We start from the raw sequence: 23,081 nt of genomic DNA, 5'->3' as shown, positions 1-23,081 counted from the left end.
ACATGTTTCCAATTGGGCATTTTAGTACCATTCTGATAGCATTCCTGCTCTACTATTAGTAGTACTGTTTTGAAAATAAGATCTACTAGATTTTAAGGAAAATTCAGGGAGTTGGAGATGTCCCAGAGATCGAGCCAATATTTATCCCTTATGTGATATCACTAAAACAGAAAATCTGGTTATTATTACTACATTGCAGATCTTGTTGAGCACAAACTGGCTGTCACAATCTGTTCAACAATCTGCTCACAAACGGATTAGGGCATCATAAAATTATGAAAGTATTAAAAATGTTCTTTTTGTATGGGAGTAAATCAGTCGCTGCAATTTCTACAATATACTGACTCAATAATGCATGAACACAAGTTCCTCGATTTTAACTATATAAAAAAATAATTCTGTAACATAACATTATTTTTATGTTTGAGATTATAACATCTGTATTATGATTGGGAGCAGGTGATAATCCCGGGAGCAGGTGATAATCCCAGAAGCACAAAATTCTCAGCTGTTGGACAGGTGTGGCCAGGTATCACCACGTTCTCAGTAAACCACTCAATATTAGTTTCTCTTTCCACACCTTCACAACGTGTAGCTTTTTAGAATAAAGTGATCTCATATAGGACGATTGGTTATACCTACAATGAGTTAGAATCATGAAAATTAACCTACCAAAAAAAAATACAAGAACCATATCCTTAACAAAAATCAGACGAAATCAAAGTCATTTTCCTTTCTAGTTTCCCACTTAGAACTTTTCAAAATAAAATCACAGCTCAAAACCGTGCAATTTCTTTCAACGTTGTTTCTCTTTGGAAAAGTAATGGCACATGCTGTCGCTTTTTCCATTTCGTTGGCTTTAGAAAAAACATTAAAATTACTGTCACTAAAACCTGAGTTAAAACTCATTAAACCAAATTTAAATACCGAGTATCCGACGAAAAGTTGTCCGACAGATCTTAAAATTGTAGGACAGCTTGGTTGTTCACAGAGTTAACTTCGACAGACTTAGATTAATTACTAACAACTGTCATCGTTACCACTCTATGCAATTTCGTCAAATACTAAATCTGAAAAGCGAAAAAACTTACAATAATATGGAGGGCAATCAAGTCGTCATTCTGTTTGGCAGAAGAATGAACAAAACACAGATGTTGCTGAGTTTTAACGGGGTGAGAGTCAGAGGTTGTACGCAGGCACTGGAACAACGACGGGCTTCCCTTCGCCCACTTTAGTCGTCCCAGAGAGAGCAAAGCCAGCAGTAGGCCTTCTTACGACATCTCGGTCGATAACCCCGATCCTTTTAGAGGCATGCCTTTCAAACCGCCATTAACTGATTGGGAAACTACGATTTCAAGAAATGTATGGATGAAAACACCCACCGTTCCGCAGAAAATTTAAGGAGACAGAAACTTCCCCTCATCACTTCCTACTGCGCCGGGCACCAGCTTTTCGCCTGCGCATTACCTCATCAAACCTTGTGGTCAGACAACAGTGACGCAAGACGTAGGCGGCGCTGGTCCTAGGGAAAGGAAAGTGAAAACAGCCACTTTTTTTTTAGCGATGCGGAACGTAAGGGGCGTGCGCGTGCGCGGCGCTCGAGCTAGTGTCCATTGTGATCGCCGCCTGGAGTTGCGTGTACGCATGCGTGGCCCTCGAGCTGAAGCCGTTACCAGTCGCCGTCCGTAGCGGGGGCGTGAGGGGGTGTGTCTACGCATGTGCGGCGCTCATCGCTGTTGGCCGTGGAGCGCGAGGGGCGTATGCGCAGTGCTGGTGCCTGAGCCGTTGTCCTCTGCCTGCGCGGAGGGGAGTGTGTGGGCGCGGAGTTCTGAGCAGGTGGGTGTTGCTCGGCATCCTTTACTTAAACGTCGGAGTACGCCGGTTCCTCTTGCTAAATGTCCCGCGTTATTTCCACCCCCCCCTTCCCCCACTCCTCTGTCAGGCGACAGGCTATTTAGCGGGGAAAAAAACACTGAGTAGGATAGGAACAGGATTATTTTGGGGATTACTGTCCACGAAATCATCGGAAGGCAAAATGTATGTTTTCACCAAAATGGGGAACTCTACCTTTACTTCGAAATGTAGATATAGGGACAGTGTGTCTTACGATCAGGTTTTTAATGAGCAATAAACACTTCGCGCTTGAACTTCCTATAGATGCATCGTTTTAAAGGCGAGGAACCCTTTGAGAGCTGGTCTCTGCTCTGAGTCACTGTAACTGATTATTTTTTCCTGGTACTAATTGGGTGGAAATTTGTAGACTACTTTGGGGGAAAATATATCGACTTTATAACGCCAGTGAATTTCACGTGATGATTGTATATGGTTGACTCTGAACACAAATCATGGGTTTAAATGCGTCTTTCTGCACTTGTATGGTTAAATATGGGTGGGGACTCGGAGGGATATGACGAAAGTGCAATAGTTTTTATCCCATTTATTTTCCTCTATAATTAACTGAGTCTCCAATTACCTAGTATCAGTGGAGCTTGCAAGTTTTCCTCAATGTTAAACTTTGTGTTAACTTAAAGATTTGATTGGCTAATGGACGAAGGGTGAAACAATAAGAGCCGTAGAATACAGCACTGAAGGAGGCCACTTTTGTATCCATGTCCACTGACAATGATTTTAAATTCAATCGCTCTTTACACTCTATATGTAGCCCTGTAGGTAGTGGGATGTTGTGTGCTGATCCATATACTTTAAGTACCTTCTCTGCAGGTTCAGGCAGTAAGTTCCAGATTCCCACTACCTTCTAGGAGATCCTTCTAACAACCATATCTTAAATCTATACCTGTTGGGTATTTTTTCTTTCTGAAGACTACAACGGTGCACTGTTTGCAGGAGTATCCAGATTTCTGTATTAAATAGTGTTTGCAGATGTAGTGGTTTGATTTGTTTAACTGGCACAGATGATTTTTGCAGTAATTACATCTACCAAGCCTGTTTTAATACTTATTAATGACAATTTAAGCTAATATCCTGAAATATTTCTCCTCCACAATCTACATCTGCCACTGCTTACTTAAGTTTTCTCAGCAGCCTGCATTATATAATGTTTCAAGATGATTCACAGGGTGGAACTGCAACTAGAGCTACTGCCTAATGGTTCCAGCAAAATGGATTTGATCCTGACCTCAGGTCCTGTTTGTGTGGAGTTTGCAGGTTCTCCCTGTGACAGTGTGGGGTACCTCCAGTTGTTACATTTTCCTTGCATCACAAAGACATGGGTTGCTTGGTTAATTGATCACTAAATAACCCCTAGAATCTGGGGGGAGTAGTTGGATATGTGGGGACAAGAAATAGGGTTAGTGTAAATGGGTGCTTAATGATCGGCATAGACTCATTAGGCTGAAGGACCAACTTCCCTCCTATGTAAATCCATGACTCCCAAGTGTAATCAGATGAGAATTAACACAAGAACACATGAACATAAAATAGGAATAGGCCACTCGGCCCCTCAAGTCTGTCTCACTAGTCAATATGATCATGGCCTCAACTCTTCTGTGTCACTTCCTCATAGCACTGAATTCCTCAGTCTTTCAAATATTTATCTATCTCCACATGAACAGTAACATTGGTAACCCAAAAGTTGGCTGGGGTAAGTTTGAAGAACTCCTTCAAAAAGGAGAGAGGTGCAGACATTTAGGGAGGGAGTTCCAGAGCTTGGGTAGACATTAAGGCTTAGCTAATACGGGTGAGGTGACAGAAATCAAGGATGTGCACAGAAGTGGAGGCACATAAAACTCCTAGAAGATTACTGAGCTGTTGAATGTTGCTTAGAAGAAAAGGAAAGACCATTTTAAATTTGAGGTGTTGGTGCAATGGAAGTCATTGTTGGTCACTGAATGTGGATGTTGATGGAATCTGGTGCAATCAGAATATGGCCAGCAGAATTTGGATGGGCGAGATTAATGGACATGCTTTTGATGCAAATTTTCCCAGACACTGCACAAGTTTCCTCAGTATTCTAATAGTACTTGTGAAATCCTGCCATTGGATCAAAGCCTCATAACCTTCCACGTTGATATCTCCAGAATAATCAATGGAAGGTTACAATCAACTGAGAAACAAAATTAATCATCATGTGAAGCTGACTTCAGATGCCTGATTTGGATCAAGGATACTACAAGATATTCTGATATTTTGCTCAAGCAATCATTCTGTGCTCACAAATTGTCAAAACTATTTTTAACCCACTGACTCAGCTTAAGGCTCAATGAGCCTCTTTCTCCAAAACCTAATAGCTCCAGTATAATTTTTTTGATTGTAGACACCAAACTGCCTAATTACTTCCAAACTTGTTCCTTGCACTGCACCCTCCCATTCTGATTGCTTCATGTCAAGAGCACTTCCCAGTCAACTTACCAATGATACAGCAGTATTATAGAACATAGAAAAACTACAGCACAATTCAGGCCCTTCGGCCCACAAAGCTGTGCCGAACATGTCCCTACCCTAGAAATTACTAGGCTTACTCATAGCCCTCTATTTTTCTCAGATTAGATGTCTGGAAGAGCATTGTATCTCTTTTTCAGATGTTGACTAAATGTGTCTGTTAAATATGATAGAAAACCCAGCTCTACTCCTGGTTGTAAAAGACAAAGATTCTTGATATTTACTAAACAAAATGTTTACTATTGACAGTGCCTGATCACTGCATCATGTCGTAGGTCCAACTATTAGCACCTTCCTATCCCTATTTCAAGATCCGGACACCAATGTGCTCCAACTTGTCTTTTGGTATTTCTGTTTATTTCCAGTTTCTGGTTCTGCTCCACTCTTTGTCAGAATCTTCTGTAGGTTCTGGTAATTAGCAAGGCTTATTCCCCGATATTCATTACATGTAATACAGTTCTTGCATTACCAATTGTATTCTGCTCCTCCAGAACTAATGACTTGGTTCATTGCTTCAGCTGCATATTTGGATGACTTACAAATAGTCATCCAGATAAGAAAATGAACACTTTTATAACTCATAAGCAACACTCTCATTAGCTGTTTCATTGTCCGTCACCATTCGGAACTGGTTGTTTCAGGACAGCTGATCTGATCCATTTTTGCTGTGTAGCACACAGTTTGTCCTATGCTATAGCTTCACCCAGTTGAAACCTTGTTTTTAGTTATGCCTGGTGCTGTAACCTAATACCCTTCTGCATTCCTTACTGAACCAGTGCTGTTACTCTGGCTTGATAGTAATGAAAAAATGAATGATGTGTCAGCCCTATACATCAGACTTCTTCCATGAAACCCTGATTGTATCCTTCCATGTTCAAATACTTAAAAGAAAAAATGTGAAAACCTGATGCATGTATTTGTCATCAAGATAAGGTTCATTTATTGCTCAATCCCTTTGCCTACCAAGCTAAATCTTCATGCAGCCGCCCACCACCTGTATTTTTCCCTGTTCCACTTCTAAAACCCAGTTGCAACTCTTTCCATATAATGTTGCCCAACTTCACCAGTCTTTTTCTAAAATTGAGCTTCTGTTTCTTAACTCCGGTCCCATAAAATTGGCTATCCCACTTCCCATGATAGCTGACTTTTAAAATTGTTCTCTCTCCTCTGTTGATCTCTTGCAAATTTAGTTTGACGATCTCAACAGATTTCTGCACTGCCATAGGATTGGATCAGCATAGTCAAAAATTATATTCTCTGTAATCCCTCTTGATATCACTGTCTTCAACACATTTTAATGGGAAATCCCTCTCCCTCTTCATTTTGCTCTCATCCTTTAAGGCCCTTGTTTATAAAAACATCCAATTTTTCATTTATTTACTCATCTCTATTCTTTGTTTCTGAAGTGTTAAAGGCTGTGTTTGTTAACAGGAAGTTGGAACCAGATTAATAAATCTCAAGATTCACGGCCTCTGCAATACAGAGACCTCCATTTCTACAAAGCATTCCCAATTAGATAAACACAGAAATATAGAAGAAGGTATGAGAAAAAACACATTGCGTTAATAATAAAATCCTTTTGTAGTACATCACACTTAAATGATCAGACCCATCATCCCATGCATTAATCTGACTTGGATGGTTCTTATCAAATAGTAACTATGACAAACTATGATCTCTGTAATTCCTCCGATGTGAACAAAACAGTTATATTCACTTCTGTGCTTACTTTGGATATTTTTGATATAAATCCTTAGAACCATAGAAAACTACAGCACAGAAAAACAGGCCATTCAGCCCTTCTAGTCTGTGCTGAAACATTATTCTGCTAGTCCCATTTACCTGCCCCCAGCCCCATACCCCTCTAGACCTCTCTTGTCCATGTATCTAACCAATTTACTCTTAAAAGAGCGAGCCCGCATTTACCACATCAGATGGCAGCCCATTCCACACTCCCACCACTCTTTGAGTGAAGAAGTTCCCTCTAATGTTTCCCCTAAACCTTTCCCCTTTCACCCTAAAGCCGTGTCCTCTCGTACTTACCTCTCCTAATCTAGGTGGAAAGAGCCTACTTGCATTAACTCTGTCTATGCCCCTCATCATTTTGTAAACCTCTATCATATCTCCCCTCATTCTTCTCCACTCCAAGGAATAAAGTCCTAACATGCTCAATCTTTCCCTGTAACTCAACTCCTCAAGACCCGGTAGCATTCTTGTAACTCCCCTCTGCACTCTTTCAATCTTACTGACATCCTTCCTGTAGTTCGGCGACCAGAACTGCACACAATATTCCAAATTTGGTCTCACCAATGACTTATACAACCTCACCAAAACATTTCAACTCCTATACTCAATGCTTTGATTTATAAATGCCAGGATGCCAAAAGCCATTTTTTACAACCCTGTCTACCTGTGACTCTACTTTCAGGGAATTATGTATCTGAACTCCCAGATCCCTTTGTTCCTCTGCACTCCTCAGTGCCCTACCATTTACTGTCTATGTCCTCCCTTGATTTGTCCTTCCAAAATGCAACACCTCACACTTGTCTGCATTAAGTTCCATCTGCCATTTTCTGGACCATTTTTCCATGCAAGCTCCCTCTGCAAGCTTTGAAAGCCTTCCTCGCTGTCCACTACACCTCCAATCTTAGTGTCATCTGCAAACTTACTAATCCAATTTACCACATTATTATCTAGATCATTGATATATACAACAAACAACAATGGCCCCAACACAGATCCCTGAGGCACACCACTAGGCACAGGCCTCCAATCTGAGAAACAACCATCCACAACCACTCTGTCTTCTCCCACTCAGCCAATTTTGAGTCCAGTTTACAACCTTTCTATGGATACCCATTGACTGAACCTTCTGAACTAATCTCCCATGTGGGACCTTGTCAAAGGCCTTACTAAAGTCCATGTAGACAACATCCACAGCCTTACCTTCATCTACTTTCTTAGAGACCTCCTCAAAAAAAACTCCACAAGATTCGTTAAACACGACCTACCACGCACAAAGCCATGCTGACTATCCTTAATCAGCCCTTGGCTGTCCAAATACTTACATGTCCTATCTCTCAGAACACCTTCCAATAATTTACCCACTACTGATGTCAGGCTCACTGGCCTGTAATTACCTGGTTTACTCTTTGAGCCTTTCTTAAACAATGGAACAACATGAGCTATCCTCCAGTCCTCTGGCACCGCACCCGTGGCTAAGGACATTTTAAATATATCTGCCAGGGCCCCTGCAATTTCTACACTTGTCTCTCTCAAGGTCTGAGGAAATATCTTGTCAAGCCCTGGGGATTTACCTACCTTTATTCGCTGTAAAGCATCAAGTACCTCCTTTTTAATCTCTATATGTTCCATGACACTAGTGCTTGTTTCCCTTCCTTCCATATCCACAATGCCAGTTTCCTGAGTAAATACTGATGCAAAAAAACTGTTTAAGACCTCCTCCATCTTCTGAGGCTCCACACATATATGACCACTTTGATCTTCTAGGGGACCAATTCTGTCTCTTACTATCCTTTTGCTCTTAATATACCTGTAGAAACCCTTTGGGTTTACCTTCACATTAACTGCCAAAGCAGCCTCATGTTTTTTTGCCTTCCTGATTTCCTTTTTTAGTATTTTCTTACATTTCCTATACTCTTCAAATACTTCATCCGTTCCTAGTTGCCTATACCTGCTATACACCTCTCTCTTTTTCTTAACCAGCTCACCAATATCCCTTGAAAACCAAGGTTCCCTATGCTTGTTACCTTTGCCTTTAATCCTGACAGGAACATACAAACTCTGCACTCTGGAAAATTTTGTCTTTGAAGGCTTTCCATTTACTGAGCACGTCCTTGCCAAAAAATAACTTATCCCAATCCACCCTACCTAGATCCTTTCTCATTTCCACAAAATTGGCCTTTCTCCAATTTAGAACCTCCACTTGAGGACCAGACCTATCCTTATCCATAATTATCTTGAAACTAATTGTATTATATATGTTTTATTTTAAACAGTTTTACTTTATAAGGACATACTATTTTAGAAGTACATGTAGTAGGCTGTTTGGCCACTCTTGCCTGATCTATCTTTCCCCCATTCAGTAATATCATGGCTGATCTTTTACCTCGGTATCTCTTTCCTGCATTAACCCCATATTTCTACATTCTGTTATTGTCCAAAAGTCTATCAATCTCTGTGTTGACATACTTGGCAATTGAGTCCTCACAACTCTCTTGGATTGGGAATTCAAAGGTTCATTACCCTGTGAGTGAAGAAATTTCTCTGTCCTGAATGGTCAACTCCTTACTTTCAGACTGTAACACCATATTCTTGATATCCCAGACAGGGAAACATAATTCCTGTATCAACCCTGTCAAGCCCATAAGAACTTTGTTAACCTCAATCAATGATATGGTTGCTAAATCTGCTGATGGAGCAAACGTGTAGTAAAGTAAGTTGGAAGGAGGATATATAGAGGCTACAAAGGAGTGCAGAGAAGTTAATTGAGCAAAAATCAGGCAAGTGAAGTATAATGTGAAATTGTCTACTTTGGCAGGAAACATTTTTTAAAAAAACATAATCTAAATGATGAGAGGTTGCAGAACTCTGAGTTACAGAGAGATCTGGGTGAATTTGTATGATTTGCAGCAAGTAATTAGCAAGTACTCAATGGAGTTCAGGAGGATGAGGGGGGAATCTCTTTGAAACCTACTGAATATGGAAAAGCCTGGATAGAGTGGATCTGGGGAGGATGTTTCCAATTGTAGGAGAGTCTAGGATCTGAGGGCACAACCTCAGAACAAAGGGACATTAGAACTGAGATGAAGAGGAATTTCTTCAGCCAGATGGTGATGAATCTGTGGAATTCATTGCCATTGGAGGACTGTGGAGGCCAAGTCATTGGGTGTATTTGAGGCAGAGATTGATAGGTTCTTGATTGTTAAGGGTTACGAGCAAAAGGCTGGAGAATGGGGTTGAGAAAAAAAAACAGCCATGATTGAATGACAGAGTAGACTTGACGAGCTGAACGGCCTAATTCTGCTCCTATATCTTATGGTTTAATTAGGAAGGCTAATTGGTTATCGTTTATTGTGAGGGGAATTGAATGCAAGAGTAGGGAGGTTGTGCTTCAGTTATATCGTGAGACTACATAGGAAGTATTGCATTACAGTACTTGTCTCCTTGAAGGATATTTATGCATTGGAAGCAGTTCAATTGAAGGATTTAACTAGGACTAATTCCTGGAATAGGGAAGTTGTCTCTTGAGGAAAGATTGGACAGGCTCGGCTTTATCTGCTGCATTTTAAAAGAATAAGAGGAATTTCGATTGCAACATATAAGGATCTTGACTACGTTGAGAGGATGAGTCTGCTGGGAGAATCTAGAACCAGGAGTCGCTGGGTTTAAAAGAAAAGGGGTTTGAGGTAATGAGGTGAAGTTTCTTCTCTTAGAGGCTTGTAAGTCTTTGGAACTCTCTTCCTTAAAGTGCAGTAGAAGCAGGGTCTATGAATATTTTTAAGGCAGAGGCAGCTAGATGCTTGATAAGTAAGGGGGTGAAAAGTTATCATGGCCAGGAATGCTGATTTGAGCTTCTGTCAGCCATGATTGTGTTAAATGGTAGAGTAGGTTGAGGAACTAGCTAGCTTACTCTTGCTCCCAAATTGCATTTTCATATGCGTGGATCATCTCTCAAACTTATCAATGCAAGTCTCCTCGTACAAAAAAAAACACCGTTCCAATGAATCAATCGTGTGAACCTTTGTTACACTCCCTCTATTGCAAAAATATTCTTCTTTAGCCAGGGAGACCAGACCTTTACACAAGATTCCAGGTGCAGTGTCACTGGGTACCATGAAATTAGAGCAAGTTGTCTCTGCTTTTGTCCTTAAATCTTCTTGGAATAAACATTGCCTTCCTAATTGCTTGCTGTGCTTGCATTCGAATTTTCAATGATTTGTATAAGAGGACACTGAAGTACCTCGGAACACCAAGATCTTTCAATTTCTCACTACTCAAAAAATGTTCTTTTTTTTCCTTATCCCTGTCTATCCCTATACTGTTCAGCTAGTCCTCTCCTCACCCACTGATATTACTTGGACTTTAATTTCTGGCTGTGAAGATAAAAGAATTGGGTAAGTTGTATTTTGTAAATTATTTGTGTTTGCTTTAATATCATTGACTTTTTTGGGGGGTGGCTCTGTGCCCAGCTGATATTGTAAACAGTTTATATTTAAAACTATGTTAGATGTAACCTATTGGCAAGGAAAGAGGTCAGGAAAGGTATTGGATTGTGCGATTACATTTCCATATTTATATTTAGCACTTAATCAAGTTAGATATTTGCATCTTATATGCAATTTTATTTGATAGATGCGTGCAATTAATTGCATTACCAGATTTGTCATAACATTGTTCATCTGAGCCATCTGCTTTATATGATTGCCAGATAGTCAGAGAAGTGATTTGATTTACTTGGATTAAGTTTGTTCCTGTGAGCACCAGGCAAATATTCTAGGATGTGGAAGTACTGGAGGCAGGATCCAGCAATTTTTTGGAACGGGTCCCAGGGTCTGGGAGTGGGTCTTAGTTCTGTCAAATTGGATAAGAAGTTACAATCACTAGCAATTTCATTGCATCTTTCACAGAAAAGGTCTCGAGATGGGAGAACACTAAGTATTAATCATTAACAAAGACTGAAGTTGGGAGTTTTAAGAAAGCTGTAAGTGGATGAGTAAGTAGAGAAAGGAATCAAGATGACTGTTTTTTGTCACTGTGATTTGTGTGTTATATAGTTGCAGAGATAATGTGGGAAGCTCTGAATGGTTACCTGTAAGGATGGAAATAATGAATGAGTAGGAATTTGTAAAGGAAAGGCTTTGTGTTGCCAAGTTGGAATTGGAGGTTGTAGTGGTTGAGAACCCGGGAAGAAGATCTTCGGATAAACAAAGCCATAGAGGCAATGGGATCAATGACAAGAGAACTTGTGTTTTATTGGAAGCAATTTAGGCAGTTAACAGCACAGATGTAGTTATGCTTCAATGTGGAGAAATGTGAAGCATATTTCTAGAAACCACCAGCTACAAATAGCATAATTGAATTGGAGGTTGGGGAGCTGTATATTCTGTAGAAGAGCAAAACATACATTCCAAAACTGACAAAAATAATTCAATAAGATAAGTTTCGTAAATCAAAAATGGCTGGGCGAAACAAATTATGGGCATTTTGGTAATAATAGCCCAACTTTCCAGGCATAAGCAAAAATGTCTTACACTCTCTGTACACAGAAATACATTACCAAAATTTACTTTGCCCAGCCTTTTCAAGTTACGAAATTTCACTTTTTAAAAAAGTTTCTAGGAATGCTTCCCTTTTGTAAATCATCAAATGGCTGTACGGATTCTTTTAATGAGGTAAATAATTAAGAATTACATGAATTATTTTAAATTCTCTTACATGTAGTAGCATTTAGCAGTTATTTTGTATCTGTCATTTTTGATTTCCTCCCTCCCCAAAACTGCATGCGGAAAGTTAGAGATACTTGTTTGATTGCCTTGGAATGTAATTTGTATTGTAATTGATTTGCCTAGAAACCAGTCATTTGGCACGTTTTCACTGTGCTAGTGTCTATGCTGTACATTATTGGGAGTAATAGTAGTCCTTCAAGTGTGCCCAGTATTCGAACTACGGGTGATACTTGATCTCAACATTTTCTTATGCAGTCCACATATTTCATGGTTCCTTCAGTCTAATATCTATAGTTCCCAGCTTTGTATAGCCTTAGCAACTGACTATCCACCCCTCTAGGTTAGAGAATTCCAAAGTTTTATAATCCCCAATATAAACAAAATTTCTCCTCATCTTGTCCTAATTGATCTACTTTCTTTTGAAGCTATTCTTTAGTTCTAGACTACCTAGCCAGCAGCTGTCAAGATAAGTCCTCTCAGAATTTTACATATTTTAATTAGTAGGCCTTATTTCAACACCATTATTCAAAGAATGATCTAGTGCACCCTTGCTGCACTACTTCAAAGCATGCATATCCTTCGTCTCGACAAAGCTATGTATAGTTGCTGCAAGCCTTTTTCTACCATTCCAGATAACCCAACAGCATAATATTCTAAATCATTATAGATTTTTTTTTCATTTTATCAGATGACAGCAGCAACCAGGAATGAAGTGCTTGGTCTTTATCGAAGAATCTTCAGAATAGCAAGAACATGGCAGTCACTATCAGGTTTATCAGATGATACGTTGAAAGAAAAACAATACATCGTTACGGAGGCCAAAGCGTTATTCAGAAAAAATAAAAATGCAAGTTACAATGTTTTAATTTATTGCATATTTAATTATTTTTATTGGGAAAATATGTTACAAAGATGTATTTGAGTAGGTTGTGTTGCCGTTAGTGCCTTCTTGATGGTAAGGAGTGGAGAAGAGAAGAATGTTTTAATTTAATCAATTTTATTCTCTTTCTAATGTTTGAATATTTTTGTTTAGCCACAGACCCCAAAAATAATCAGTTAAGTAGTTATTAGCATTAAGTGTTACTTTTGTCTGTAATCTGTCAGTCTGGGTCAAGGGAGATCACATTTTAAATAACTGGATCATAAGATAATTCCCAAACTTTGCCTCAAGAACTGTTGGGTTTATCTAATGTTATTTGTAAAATGCTGAAAGTCGCAGTTGACCACTGGATTGATTTGACAACTGTTTGCGATATTTACATTGTACAATGTCAATGAGACATATTAAAGTTTTACCTTGGAGCTTTTCCTGACTAAGGCTGAGGTACTAATTGAGTAGTTTGCATCTGTCTTCACATGTTGCTGTCAGTGTAGAAATAAAAGTCATATTGGAAAGGATAAAAATAAAGGTACTGAAAATTAGCAGTCATCAAAGGTGAAAGTTCAGCCAGTATGAATGAGGTGTATTCTTTATTACTGAGAAAAGTGAGAGGAGAAATTGTGGAGGTGCTGGCCATAGTCTTCCAATTCCTCTTGGATATGCCAGTGATGCTGAAGGACTTGCAGGTTGAAAACATTACAACACTACTTAAAACGGGAAGGATGGAGTGTAAGCCTGCCATTGGTGGCAGGAAAACTATTAGAGACAGCGATCCAGGAATGATTAATTGATATTTGTAAAAGTGCATGTTTTTAATGAAAGACATTATGGATACACAATTGGCTGAAAGAGAAAGAAAAACAGAAAATAGTCATCTACTGTTTTTCAGACTGGAAAGAGCTACATAGTGGTATTCTTCAAGGACTCATATTGGAATTGTTGCTCTTTTCAATATATGTTAATGGTACAGCCTTGTGCATAGAGAACATAATTGCGAAGGTGGCATATGATTTCAGAAAACAAGAGTTCTGGGGAACAAAGGCTCTTGGTTACTTGGATACATATGGCAGATGAAATTTAATACACACATGCAAAGTGCCACTTTTGTTTGCAAAAAGAATGAAGAGAAGCAACAAACTAACTGGTTCAGTTTTAAATGAGGTTTGTGAACTTAAGGGTTTGTTTACCAAAATGTTTGAAGAGGGTAAAGTTTATAAAATGTTGCCTAGGCTTCAGCAGGGCATTTTTTGAATCTGACAGTAGACTTTATGAAGAATGACAAAACCTAGCATGAGGTTAAGCAGGAATTGGGGCAAGTAGATTGGGCATGGCTGTTTGAGGCTAAATTCACACCTGACCACCTGGCCTTTAAAGTGAAGAGAGAGGGCAAGTAAGATTAAGGAGAATCCCAAGACATTCTATGAGTATATCAGGAGCAAAATGATAGCCAGGAAAAGAGTGGGTCCCCAAGCAGTAATCTGTGTGGAGCCAGAAGATATGAGCAAGGTCCTAAATAAATATTTCTCAACTGCATTCACGGATGAGAAGGATGTGGAAGCTAGTTCAGGGAGGGGTACATGGATAGTCTGGAGCATGTCAGTATTAGGAAGGAGGAGGTATTAGATGTCATGGAATGCATAAGGGTTGATAAATACCCAGGTCAGGTGGGATCTATCCCAGCTTATGATGGGAAGCAAGGGAGGAGATGGGTGGAACCCTGACGAAGGTGTTTGCATCTTTGTTAGCTACAGTGAGGTGCCAGAAACTGAAGGATAGTTAAAGTAGTTCCTTTATTTTAGGAAGGCAGCAGGGAGAAGCCGGGTTAGTACAGGCAGGTGAGCCCAAAGTCAGTGGTTTCGAAATTATTGGAGAAAATGCTAATGGATAGATTTATGTATATTTGAAAAAGCAGGGGTTGATCAGGGATAGTCAGTGTGGCTATGTGCAGGGCAAATGCTGTCTCATTCATTTGAGGCTGATTTTGAGGAAATAGAGGGGCTACTTGGGTTACAAATGACCTGACTTACAGAAATTTGATTTTACACAAATTTTCCCATATTTTTTAAGCATTTTTCAAGCTGGTAATAGTAAAATGTTTTGTGGCATTCATTAATGACTGGGTACAGGATATATTCCATTAGTTTAATTGAGGATAGTGTTAGGGTGATTATTCAATAAAATTAAAGAACTATAACAAATTTATTTAGAGAGAGATGATATAGATAGCTATAGAAGACAATGTTTCTGACGTACGGAGAAATCAGCTTGCATACAGTTCTCAGGAATGGAATTCTTCTGTAACCTGGGGACTGTAACTAGAATGATCATTGAAAGCAGGGGGGTGGACATTCTTTATTGATTTTAGTAAGGAATTTGGCAAGATTCTGGTCTAGAAGGTTCAGGCACATGGGATTCAAAGTGAGCTGGTTAATTGGATCCAAAATTGACTTGGTGCTGGGCCGTGGTACTGGAAGGATGCTATTTTGATTGGAGGTCGTGACCAGTGGTGTGCTGTAGAGATAGGCACTGGTTGTGAAATAGGTTAACAACAGATGTGAATGTAAGAGGTAAGATTAATAAGTTTACAGATGATACAAAAGTGGGTGATGTTATGGAGAGCGAGGAAGGTTGTCTAAGGCTATAGCAGGATGTAGATCTGATGGAAAGTTCGGCGGAAAGCTGGCAGATAGAATTTAATCCCAACAAGTTCAAGGTGATACCTTTTTGAAGTCAAATGGGGTGGGACATGTACAGTAAATGGCAGTGCACTGGGGAATATTGATGAACAGAGGGACCTTGGGGTTCAAGTCCATAGTTTCCTGAAAGTGGTAACATGGGTAGATGGGGTGCTGAAGAAGGCATATGGCATGCTTACCTTCTTAGGTCTGGGCAAAGAAGAAGAAAGTTGGGATGTTATGTTGTAATTTTAGAAAATACTGGTTAGAACACTTGGAGTATTGTGTGCAGTTCTGCTCATCACACCATATGAAGGATATGGCTGCACTAGAGAGAGAATGCAGAAGAGATTCAAAAGGATGGAGGACTTTAGTTATGGGGAGAGATTGGATAGGTTGGGCTTGTTTTCTGTGGAGCAGAGGAGGCTAAGGGGTGACCATTATCAAGGTATATAAAATTATAAGAGGCATAGTTGGGGTAGGTGATCTTTTTCCCATTGTAGGTGTATTTAAAAAAAAAATAGAAGGCATGGGTTTAATGTGGGAGGAAGGAGTTTTAAAGGAGATCTGAGCAGAAAGTTTTTAAACAGAGTGGTTGATATATGGAATTTGCTGTCAGAGGAGGTAGTGGAATCATATACAATATCTATGTTTTTAAGAGCCATTTAGACAGGCACTTGAATAGGCAATGCATGAAAGGATGCAGATCTAATGTGGCCAAACGGGATTAGTGTAGATGGGGAAAATGATCGGCATGGGTGTGGTGGGACCCTTTCTGTGCTGCATGACTGTAGAACATTTATTATAATTATATCAGGTCTGAGAGTCTTGAGTTGCCTGGTAAAACTGAAACAGTTGGGTACTTAGGCAACAGAAGGTCAAAAGGATTTTAAAATTTTGATTAAGACAGTTTCCAGTAGTAGATGGATGGTAAGTAGGGTTGATGACCTGGGAGAAGAAAACTTGCCGAAGTCTACATTGATGCATGTTACCAAAAATGGATAGCTGGGTAGAGAGCAGATGTCTTTGCCAATTATTTTTGTTTGAGCCTGAACAAACCACCTGAGTTCATAATCTCTCCATCAGCAAGCATACCACATTGATCTCCATTAGGTCACATGTTTCTACTTCTGCCGCTCATCTGTTGATACTCTCATCTATGTCTTTCCTATCTCCATGTTCAGCATATCTTATCTAGTGTGTAACTGGCAGGTCTAATACCTTAAACCCTCTTAAATTTGCTTAGCCAAAAGTTTGGCAATATCTTAATTTGTTCTCCTGCCATCTTAGCTTGTGAACTTATATTGAGTCTAGACAGGCAATGCAGTAAATTCAAATTGATCAATCTTGCTTATTTTGATCTCTTCAGCCCCACTACCCATTTCTCCAATTCTGCACTCATGTAACTTACCAATTTTCATTTTTCCACCATTATAGCCATGCCTTTAGCTGCCATAATCTCTAAAATTTCCTTCCTAAATCGCTCTGCATCTCTACTTCCCTGTCCTTCATTAAGGTACTCCTTAAAACAGACTGGTCATCTCATCTGGCTCAATGTAAAATTTTGTTTTATTTGGGAAGTTTTACTTTGTTGACAAGGCCATTTGTTCCTGTCTAGTATAGGCTATAATATAACTTATTGGAAAAGTGTGAGAGGGATGGTGATGAAGATTTCAAACGTTCAACAATTTCTAATATTTTCTTAATTTTGATTGAGAATTTGCATTTATGTAACATCTATAACATAGAAAAAAATATTGCACGGCATGCCACTTGAGCATAATCATTGAAAAATGTGCAGTGAGCATTTTGGGAATAAGTCACACAGTCAAGTTTACAAAGTTAGGCTTTAAGAAAGATCATAAAGAACACACAAAAAGCTGCAGAGCAGTTTAGAAAGAAAATGAAAATAATCCACCCCATGTCTGCAAACTTTGATTAGGGCTGTTCCTATTTAAATTAATAAGATAGTTTTGGATGGTTACATTGCCTAATGAATGTTTGGTTTGCATTTAATGATTTGATTTAATGTCATGAACCTTGACACAGGTTAATCTCTAAGTAAAAGCTTCCATTTTTGATCTATTGCTTAAATACTTTTAATTTTTAAATCAAAGTTATTTGAAAATCAAAGATACCTCCAATAGTCTTCTGTGCAAGTTATGGTCAAAAATCTCCCTAACCCTGAAATGAGCTTATCATTACAGTTCAAATGTGTAGATTTATGGTAGCATAAATTCTTTGTCATTTCTCATTGGCTATTAATAAACTGCTTTTGCAGTTAACAGATGTGGAAGCAATTAAAAACTGCATAATGGAATGCCACACAAGGATAGAGATGGGTAAGAAGAATAATATAAAAGTTCATTAATATTTATATGGTAAATCCTTAGGATAACATGCCATCTAACATTGATCTTTGATTCCTTTCACAGGACTACATTATAGAATTCCTTATCCAAGACCTGTAAGTTATCATCTTTACATTATAACTATATCCTGAAATAGGTTTGTTACATAAATCAATGTATTGAAGTAAATATGCTGAGTTGGGGTGTTAGCCTTCCATAAATCTCTACTCCTTTGATTCCAGACTAATCGTCCCCAAATTTAATTACGTGACCATCTTAGGAGCTGTGCCTTCACTTGTCAAGACTTCAGCTTCTGGCATTCCCATTCTAAATTGCTCTGCTGCATTTTCTGGTCTTAAAATGCTTTCCTTTGGTTATGTGTTGTCATGTGACTCTCAGTATTTGTTTAACAACACCCCTGTGAGGTACTGTTTACTACCTTAAAGTCACTATTGACATTTTTTTTAAAATCAGCAGATGCCTCTTTGTAGGTAATCCATTCAATTAAGCACTCCATTTAAAACAATTTAATAAAGAATATTTTATATTTACATATGCATGGAAAATGCTGGATTTTTAATATTATGCAGTGTAAATTGGGTCTAGAAACTTAATTTCATATCACAATTGACCTTGTATGGACTGACAGGCAATGAAACCACTTCTAGTCCTTTTGCATGGCTGGAAATTCTTGATGTGATTCACCTTGCATGACTGGTGGGATTTCTGATTCAGACAATTATGGAATGAGTCTCCATGCAATGCTTCTTTTGGAGAATTATAGGAGTTTAGACCTAAGTTCCAAAGTTAATTGCAATTAAAACTAAAACTCCAAATGTAAGGTATTTGGTTGCCATTTGTTTGGTTATAGAGATATTTCATTCTCGCTGGGAATGCTGATATGAGTAATTCCTGTATCAGTCATCCTTAGGTTTATTTAAGGGATTGAGGGTGAGAGGACAGGATGGGAGGGTGACTGAGGAGGGAGGATTAGGAGGAGACTAAAGGAGGGATTGAGTTCAAGGAAGACTGTGGGCATTAATGTATGTTTTTTTAACAATGTGAGTGTGCAGTTAGTGTGTCTAGATCTCTGCACATTTATCCATGTGTCTCCATAACTCATCAGTCTAGCAGATCTTGGACCACTTTGCCATTGGATCAAGGCCATGCTCTGTCAGTACCATGTGGTAGCTGGTGTGCAATAGCCACCCCACCTTAAAAGAAACCACACAAGTGTTTCCTTGAACTGCCAGTGTGGGGGGAAAATATTGCCATTGACCCTGAGAGACTGCTCAAGTTATAGTAATTGGGATTGATTTTACACTTTCATTTTTCATCCCAAGGGACTGCTCACATTTTAGAAATTGGGATTGATTTTGCACATACAAAGCAAGTGTTGCTGCAGTTTTCTGAAGAAATGGTCAATTTATAATTTGTGTAATAATCCTCTATTTAACTGCAATTTGCTGCTGAAGTCACTAGATTTTATTTTGTTATGTTGCAGTAGTTTTGCTTGTTAGGTTTTTTTGGGGGGGGGGGGATATTTTGTAAAACAATCTATTTAAATAGACTCTCAAGATTATTTGTTGAAGTGTTCAATCTAAGTATTCTATATGCTGAGTCCATAGGTTTTTTTCATACTGCCCCATCAATAGATATGCATTCAAAATATTACTCACAGTATCTTCCTACTAGTTTGTACTTGCACTGCTTTGTCAACGTTTATAATTGTATGGGTAGAAAGGTATTTCATTGTGTCATGTACCTAATATACAAGAATTAAACCAACACCCTTAAAATGCTATTCCATATAATGCAGTTTATTTTTCATTTACAAGTTTGAATAAGTTATCACAAAGTTGTGGGGTTGCCAAGGTGACTATTTTAAAAAAAACATAAAAATAATTCATCCTAATAGTTGGTCTGTAGTAATTTGTAGGATGTGTACTTCATACCCTTGTTAGAAAGTCCAGTTTCCAGCAGAGAAACACTTGTCATTAACTTTGTTTTACCGCTTATATAATTGTGTGAAGGACAATTAAGTGCTCATATTTGTTGGAAAATTACCAAAAGAATTGTAATCAAATACTCTGCAGCCAACTCTTTCTGTTTAGACTAGTCAGAGTGCAATATGGGGACTTAGATTTTAAAATATATTTAGAAAAATTTTCTAAAATATATTTAGAAAAAAGTGCATTTTTGTTGATCAATCTTGTATTTAAAATTAAGAATTGACATAACATTAATATTTACCGTGCTCTCCAGATCTAAGATGGGGCTTTAATATTCTCGACTGATTGAGATTGCGTGGAAGAGCATTGAATTTGCCCTTCAGTTTCAAAAATGTTTGTTCTTGCATGCAGCATATCAGTCAAAAAGACGTTTTGGAAAATGTTAAAATGACATTTTGAAAATGGTACCAAAAACCTGTAAAGATACTACTTGTGAATTGGAATCACATTTTGAAGTATAGGTTCATCATGATTTGGATTTAACCTAGTTCACATTTACTTACAGATACATTTACCTCCTATGGGACTTGCTGATAAAAAAGGACGCAAGTTTAGAATACAAGAGAGGCTGAGGAAATTTGCCAAGCCAGTGTACCTACGATCACATGAGGAAATGTAATAGTAACCCTTAAACATTTTTAATCATGTGAATTATTCATTACTTAAGTTGCATTATTTTTTGAAGAACTAAAATTTCTGTTATGAAAATCCATAGGCTGCAGCAATCTGTTTGAATTAGCAAATAGCCCATGGAATTACCTTGGAGCAGCTTCTTTTTAACTTTGTCATTTGGGATATTGAACAATACTCTCAATACAAGTACACCTGAAAAATGGAACCACGTTCTTTTGTGCTTCATTGTGGGCTTTAAATCTTCACTTCTGGGCCTATTCTGATAAAAGGAGTGAGAAAATCCATGTTACGCATCACTCATGGGTCAATTTCATTCAATATGCCAGATTTCTTGGGGAAGTAAAACTTAAAAGCAGAGAACACCACAATGCAGAATTTCCTGGAGGAACTCAGTGGATTGAGCTCCTCTGCAGATTGTTTTTTGCTCCAGATTCCAGCATCTGCAGACTTTTATGTCTACAATGTAGAATTTTTTTTTCCCCTTTAAGCCCCTAAGTATTCCTGGGATGTGAGCATTTATTCCCATCTCAAATCATAACTGAGAGTGATGCTGAACTTCCATCTTGATACCTGCAATCTGAGTGTCAAGCTGTTCCCACGATTCCTTTGGGTGAGGGGTTGCATGGCTTTGATTCAACAACAATGTAAAAATGGCTGTATATGCTTAAACTGAGATGTCATAATACCCTAGACAAGGAATTGGAGATGATGATGTTTCCATGTACTTCTGTGCAATGCAGATCATGGGATGTGGAAGGGTGGATGTTTATGAAAATAGGCCAGCCAAAGTGTTGTGAGTTCTAAATGTAGCAGAAGATTTGATCTTTTGGCTTGGTGCATGTTGTCATTGTAACTTTATTCTTTGCCTTTTCAGCAAATCTTATTGATTTGCACCACTTGTTTGTTTTATGACTGCTTACAATAAATTCCTTTGTAAAGAATGGCATTTTGCAGTTTAGGTGGTATTGAACTAAATGAATGCTCAATCACCAGTTCCAGGATAATATTTTCACTTCAGCACCCTGTCCATTATTGACCAAAGGTAATTGCAATGAGTATTTTATGGATTAGTGGTTCTAGACTGAGACCTTTGTCATCTTCAACAATGCATACAGATGAAGTGCAACATTGGGACATTGTAACAGATGTATTGTGGCTCATTGGAGGTACCTTTTATCTTTGCAATATTAACTATCTGATTTGCCATTGACTGATCAAACATGTATCTGTGCTTCAGTAGAGATGGTCTGCACTTTCACAACTCTGCTACTGAACAGTATGACATGAAATGCCTTGCTAATTTTCTAAGGTTAGTATATAGAGTACGTATTTTGTGCCCACCCTGATGCTCGTTCTAGGTGTCAATAAGAGTGAGAAGTTTAATGTGACTGTGGCAAAATTTCAACTTTGAAAAATCCCTTGCTTAAGTTACAATATGGCTGGGATAGAATAAGAGGGCTGTGTGACATGTTATGATTGCCCATAGTATAATTTGTAGATCTGCTTTCCCGTCATATATCTTGAAATGTGAAATGTTATCAGTGAGACTGCACCCTTCCTTTGCTTTCTTTAATGTATTCTGTCCTACTACATTTTTTTTCTCCCAATTAAAATGCAACATTTTGTTAGGACAAGTGACTTTTACAATGGTTGTATTAATGAGAAGAAAAGGAAAATATCAGTTATAGCTTTGTGAATTACCGCTTTGTTATAACTACATTTTTAGTAATTGGATTAGATGACCTAGCCCATTGTGTAAATTGTGAAGGTTAGAATAAATTTATAATTATATCAGCATCTACTGTGGGCATATCTAATGATAAAGGCTGTAGTTGTCTTTGCTACTTCTATCATAAAAATAAATAACATACCAATAATCTGGTACAGTGTCCACATTTTAAAATGGGCAATGGCTTGTATCGTCCAAAGTCAATTTCAAAGCTACAAAATATAATGTCTTTCATTCTTTTTTTTGTACCTTAAACGATTGCTTTGAGTATTTTTGTTTTGCTGCCCTCCAATAAAATCAAAATGTAATTCTTTAAGTTCAAAATTTATTCCCATGATTCCCATGTGTCTGTGTGGATGTTATGCTTTTGCAAGGAGAACTTGCAAACTTTCTTTTCCTGGTAATTTCATACCCTGATAGAGCTTGGTGTAGAGTACATGTTTCAGGGTCTGATGTCAGGCATATGAGCAACATGATCTGCCAATTGGAGCTGAATGAACATAATTAAAACCGCAGTGCTGGAGATGTTGGCCTGGGAGAAGACGATGGTTCAGTGATCCAGTCAGTGAAGTTGGAGGATTATACGAAGACAGCATTGATGATGCCTCCAATGCTTTGAAGTGACTGCTATCTGTAATGTCTCAGAAGCGCACAGAAGGGAAAGGATCACTGCTGAGCTTTGTGCCGGGTTTGAGAGTGTCATCTTCAAACTTTTCCTCAGCTGTGCTGGCTTACTAGAGGTGAAGGTAAGTTTTCATTATATCTGCCTTTGCTGAAAGGTATCTCCTGAAAGTGGTGTATGTTTTCTAGGTCATGGACCGTTATTGCTGGGGACCATTGTTGTGCCATGGGGGCATGTACACCTTTTGTTTTGCATGTGTAAATTATGTGAAAGACTGCAGAAAAGATTTACAAGGATATTGCCAGGACTAGG

General features: G+C 38.5%; 2 protein-coding genes across 4 annotated transcripts in view; one reads left to right on the top strand and one right to left on the bottom strand.

The window, feature by feature from the left end:
- Positions 1-1,534, bottom strand: part of dcun1d3 (defective in cullin neddylation 1 domain containing 3) — a 38,778-nt gene extending 37,244 nt beyond the window's left edge. Inside the window, exon 1 of one of the 2 annotated variants that reach the window (XM_052022439.1) lies at positions 1,092-1,534. The gene's annotated coding sequence lies outside the window, so the exon portion shown is untranslated. The remainder of the gene's footprint in view (positions 1-1,091) is intronic. The other variant, XM_052022440.1, reaches the window with a different exon arrangement.
- A 140-nt stretch (positions 1,535-1,674) lies between these two features.
- On the top strand, positions 1,675-22,473 carry lyrm1 (LYR motif containing 1). 2 transcript variants are annotated; one of them, XM_052022442.1, is made up of 6 exons: positions 1,697-1,836; positions 10,468-10,535; positions 12,556-12,714; positions 17,704-17,764; positions 17,858-17,889; positions 20,291-22,444. In XM_052022442.1, the coding sequence occupies exons 3-6, from the start codon at positions 12,556-12,558 to the stop codon at positions 20,402-20,404; spliced, it is 366 nt and encodes a 121-aa protein (XP_051878402.1). In that variant the 5' UTR covers positions 1,697-1,836; positions 10,468-10,535; the 3' UTR covers positions 20,405-22,444. The 2 variants fall into 2 exon arrangements, with proteins under 2 accessions (XP_051878401.1, XP_051878402.1); XM_052022441.1 differs by lacking the exon at positions 10,468-10,535 and having other exon boundaries at positions 1,675-1,836; positions 20,291-22,473.
- Positions 22,474-23,081: the final 608 nt, after the last annotated feature.

Source organism: Pristis pectinata, chromosome 8 (genome assembly GCF_009764475.1).
Source record: "Pristis pectinata isolate sPriPec2 chromosome 8, sPriPec2.1.pri, whole genome shotgun sequence".
NCBI lineage: Eukaryota > Metazoa > Chordata > Chondrichthyes > Rhinopristiformes > Pristidae > Pristis > Pristis pectinata.
Note: the sequence above shows the minus strand (reverse complement) of the source record. Positions and strands in the feature narration are given on the sequence as shown.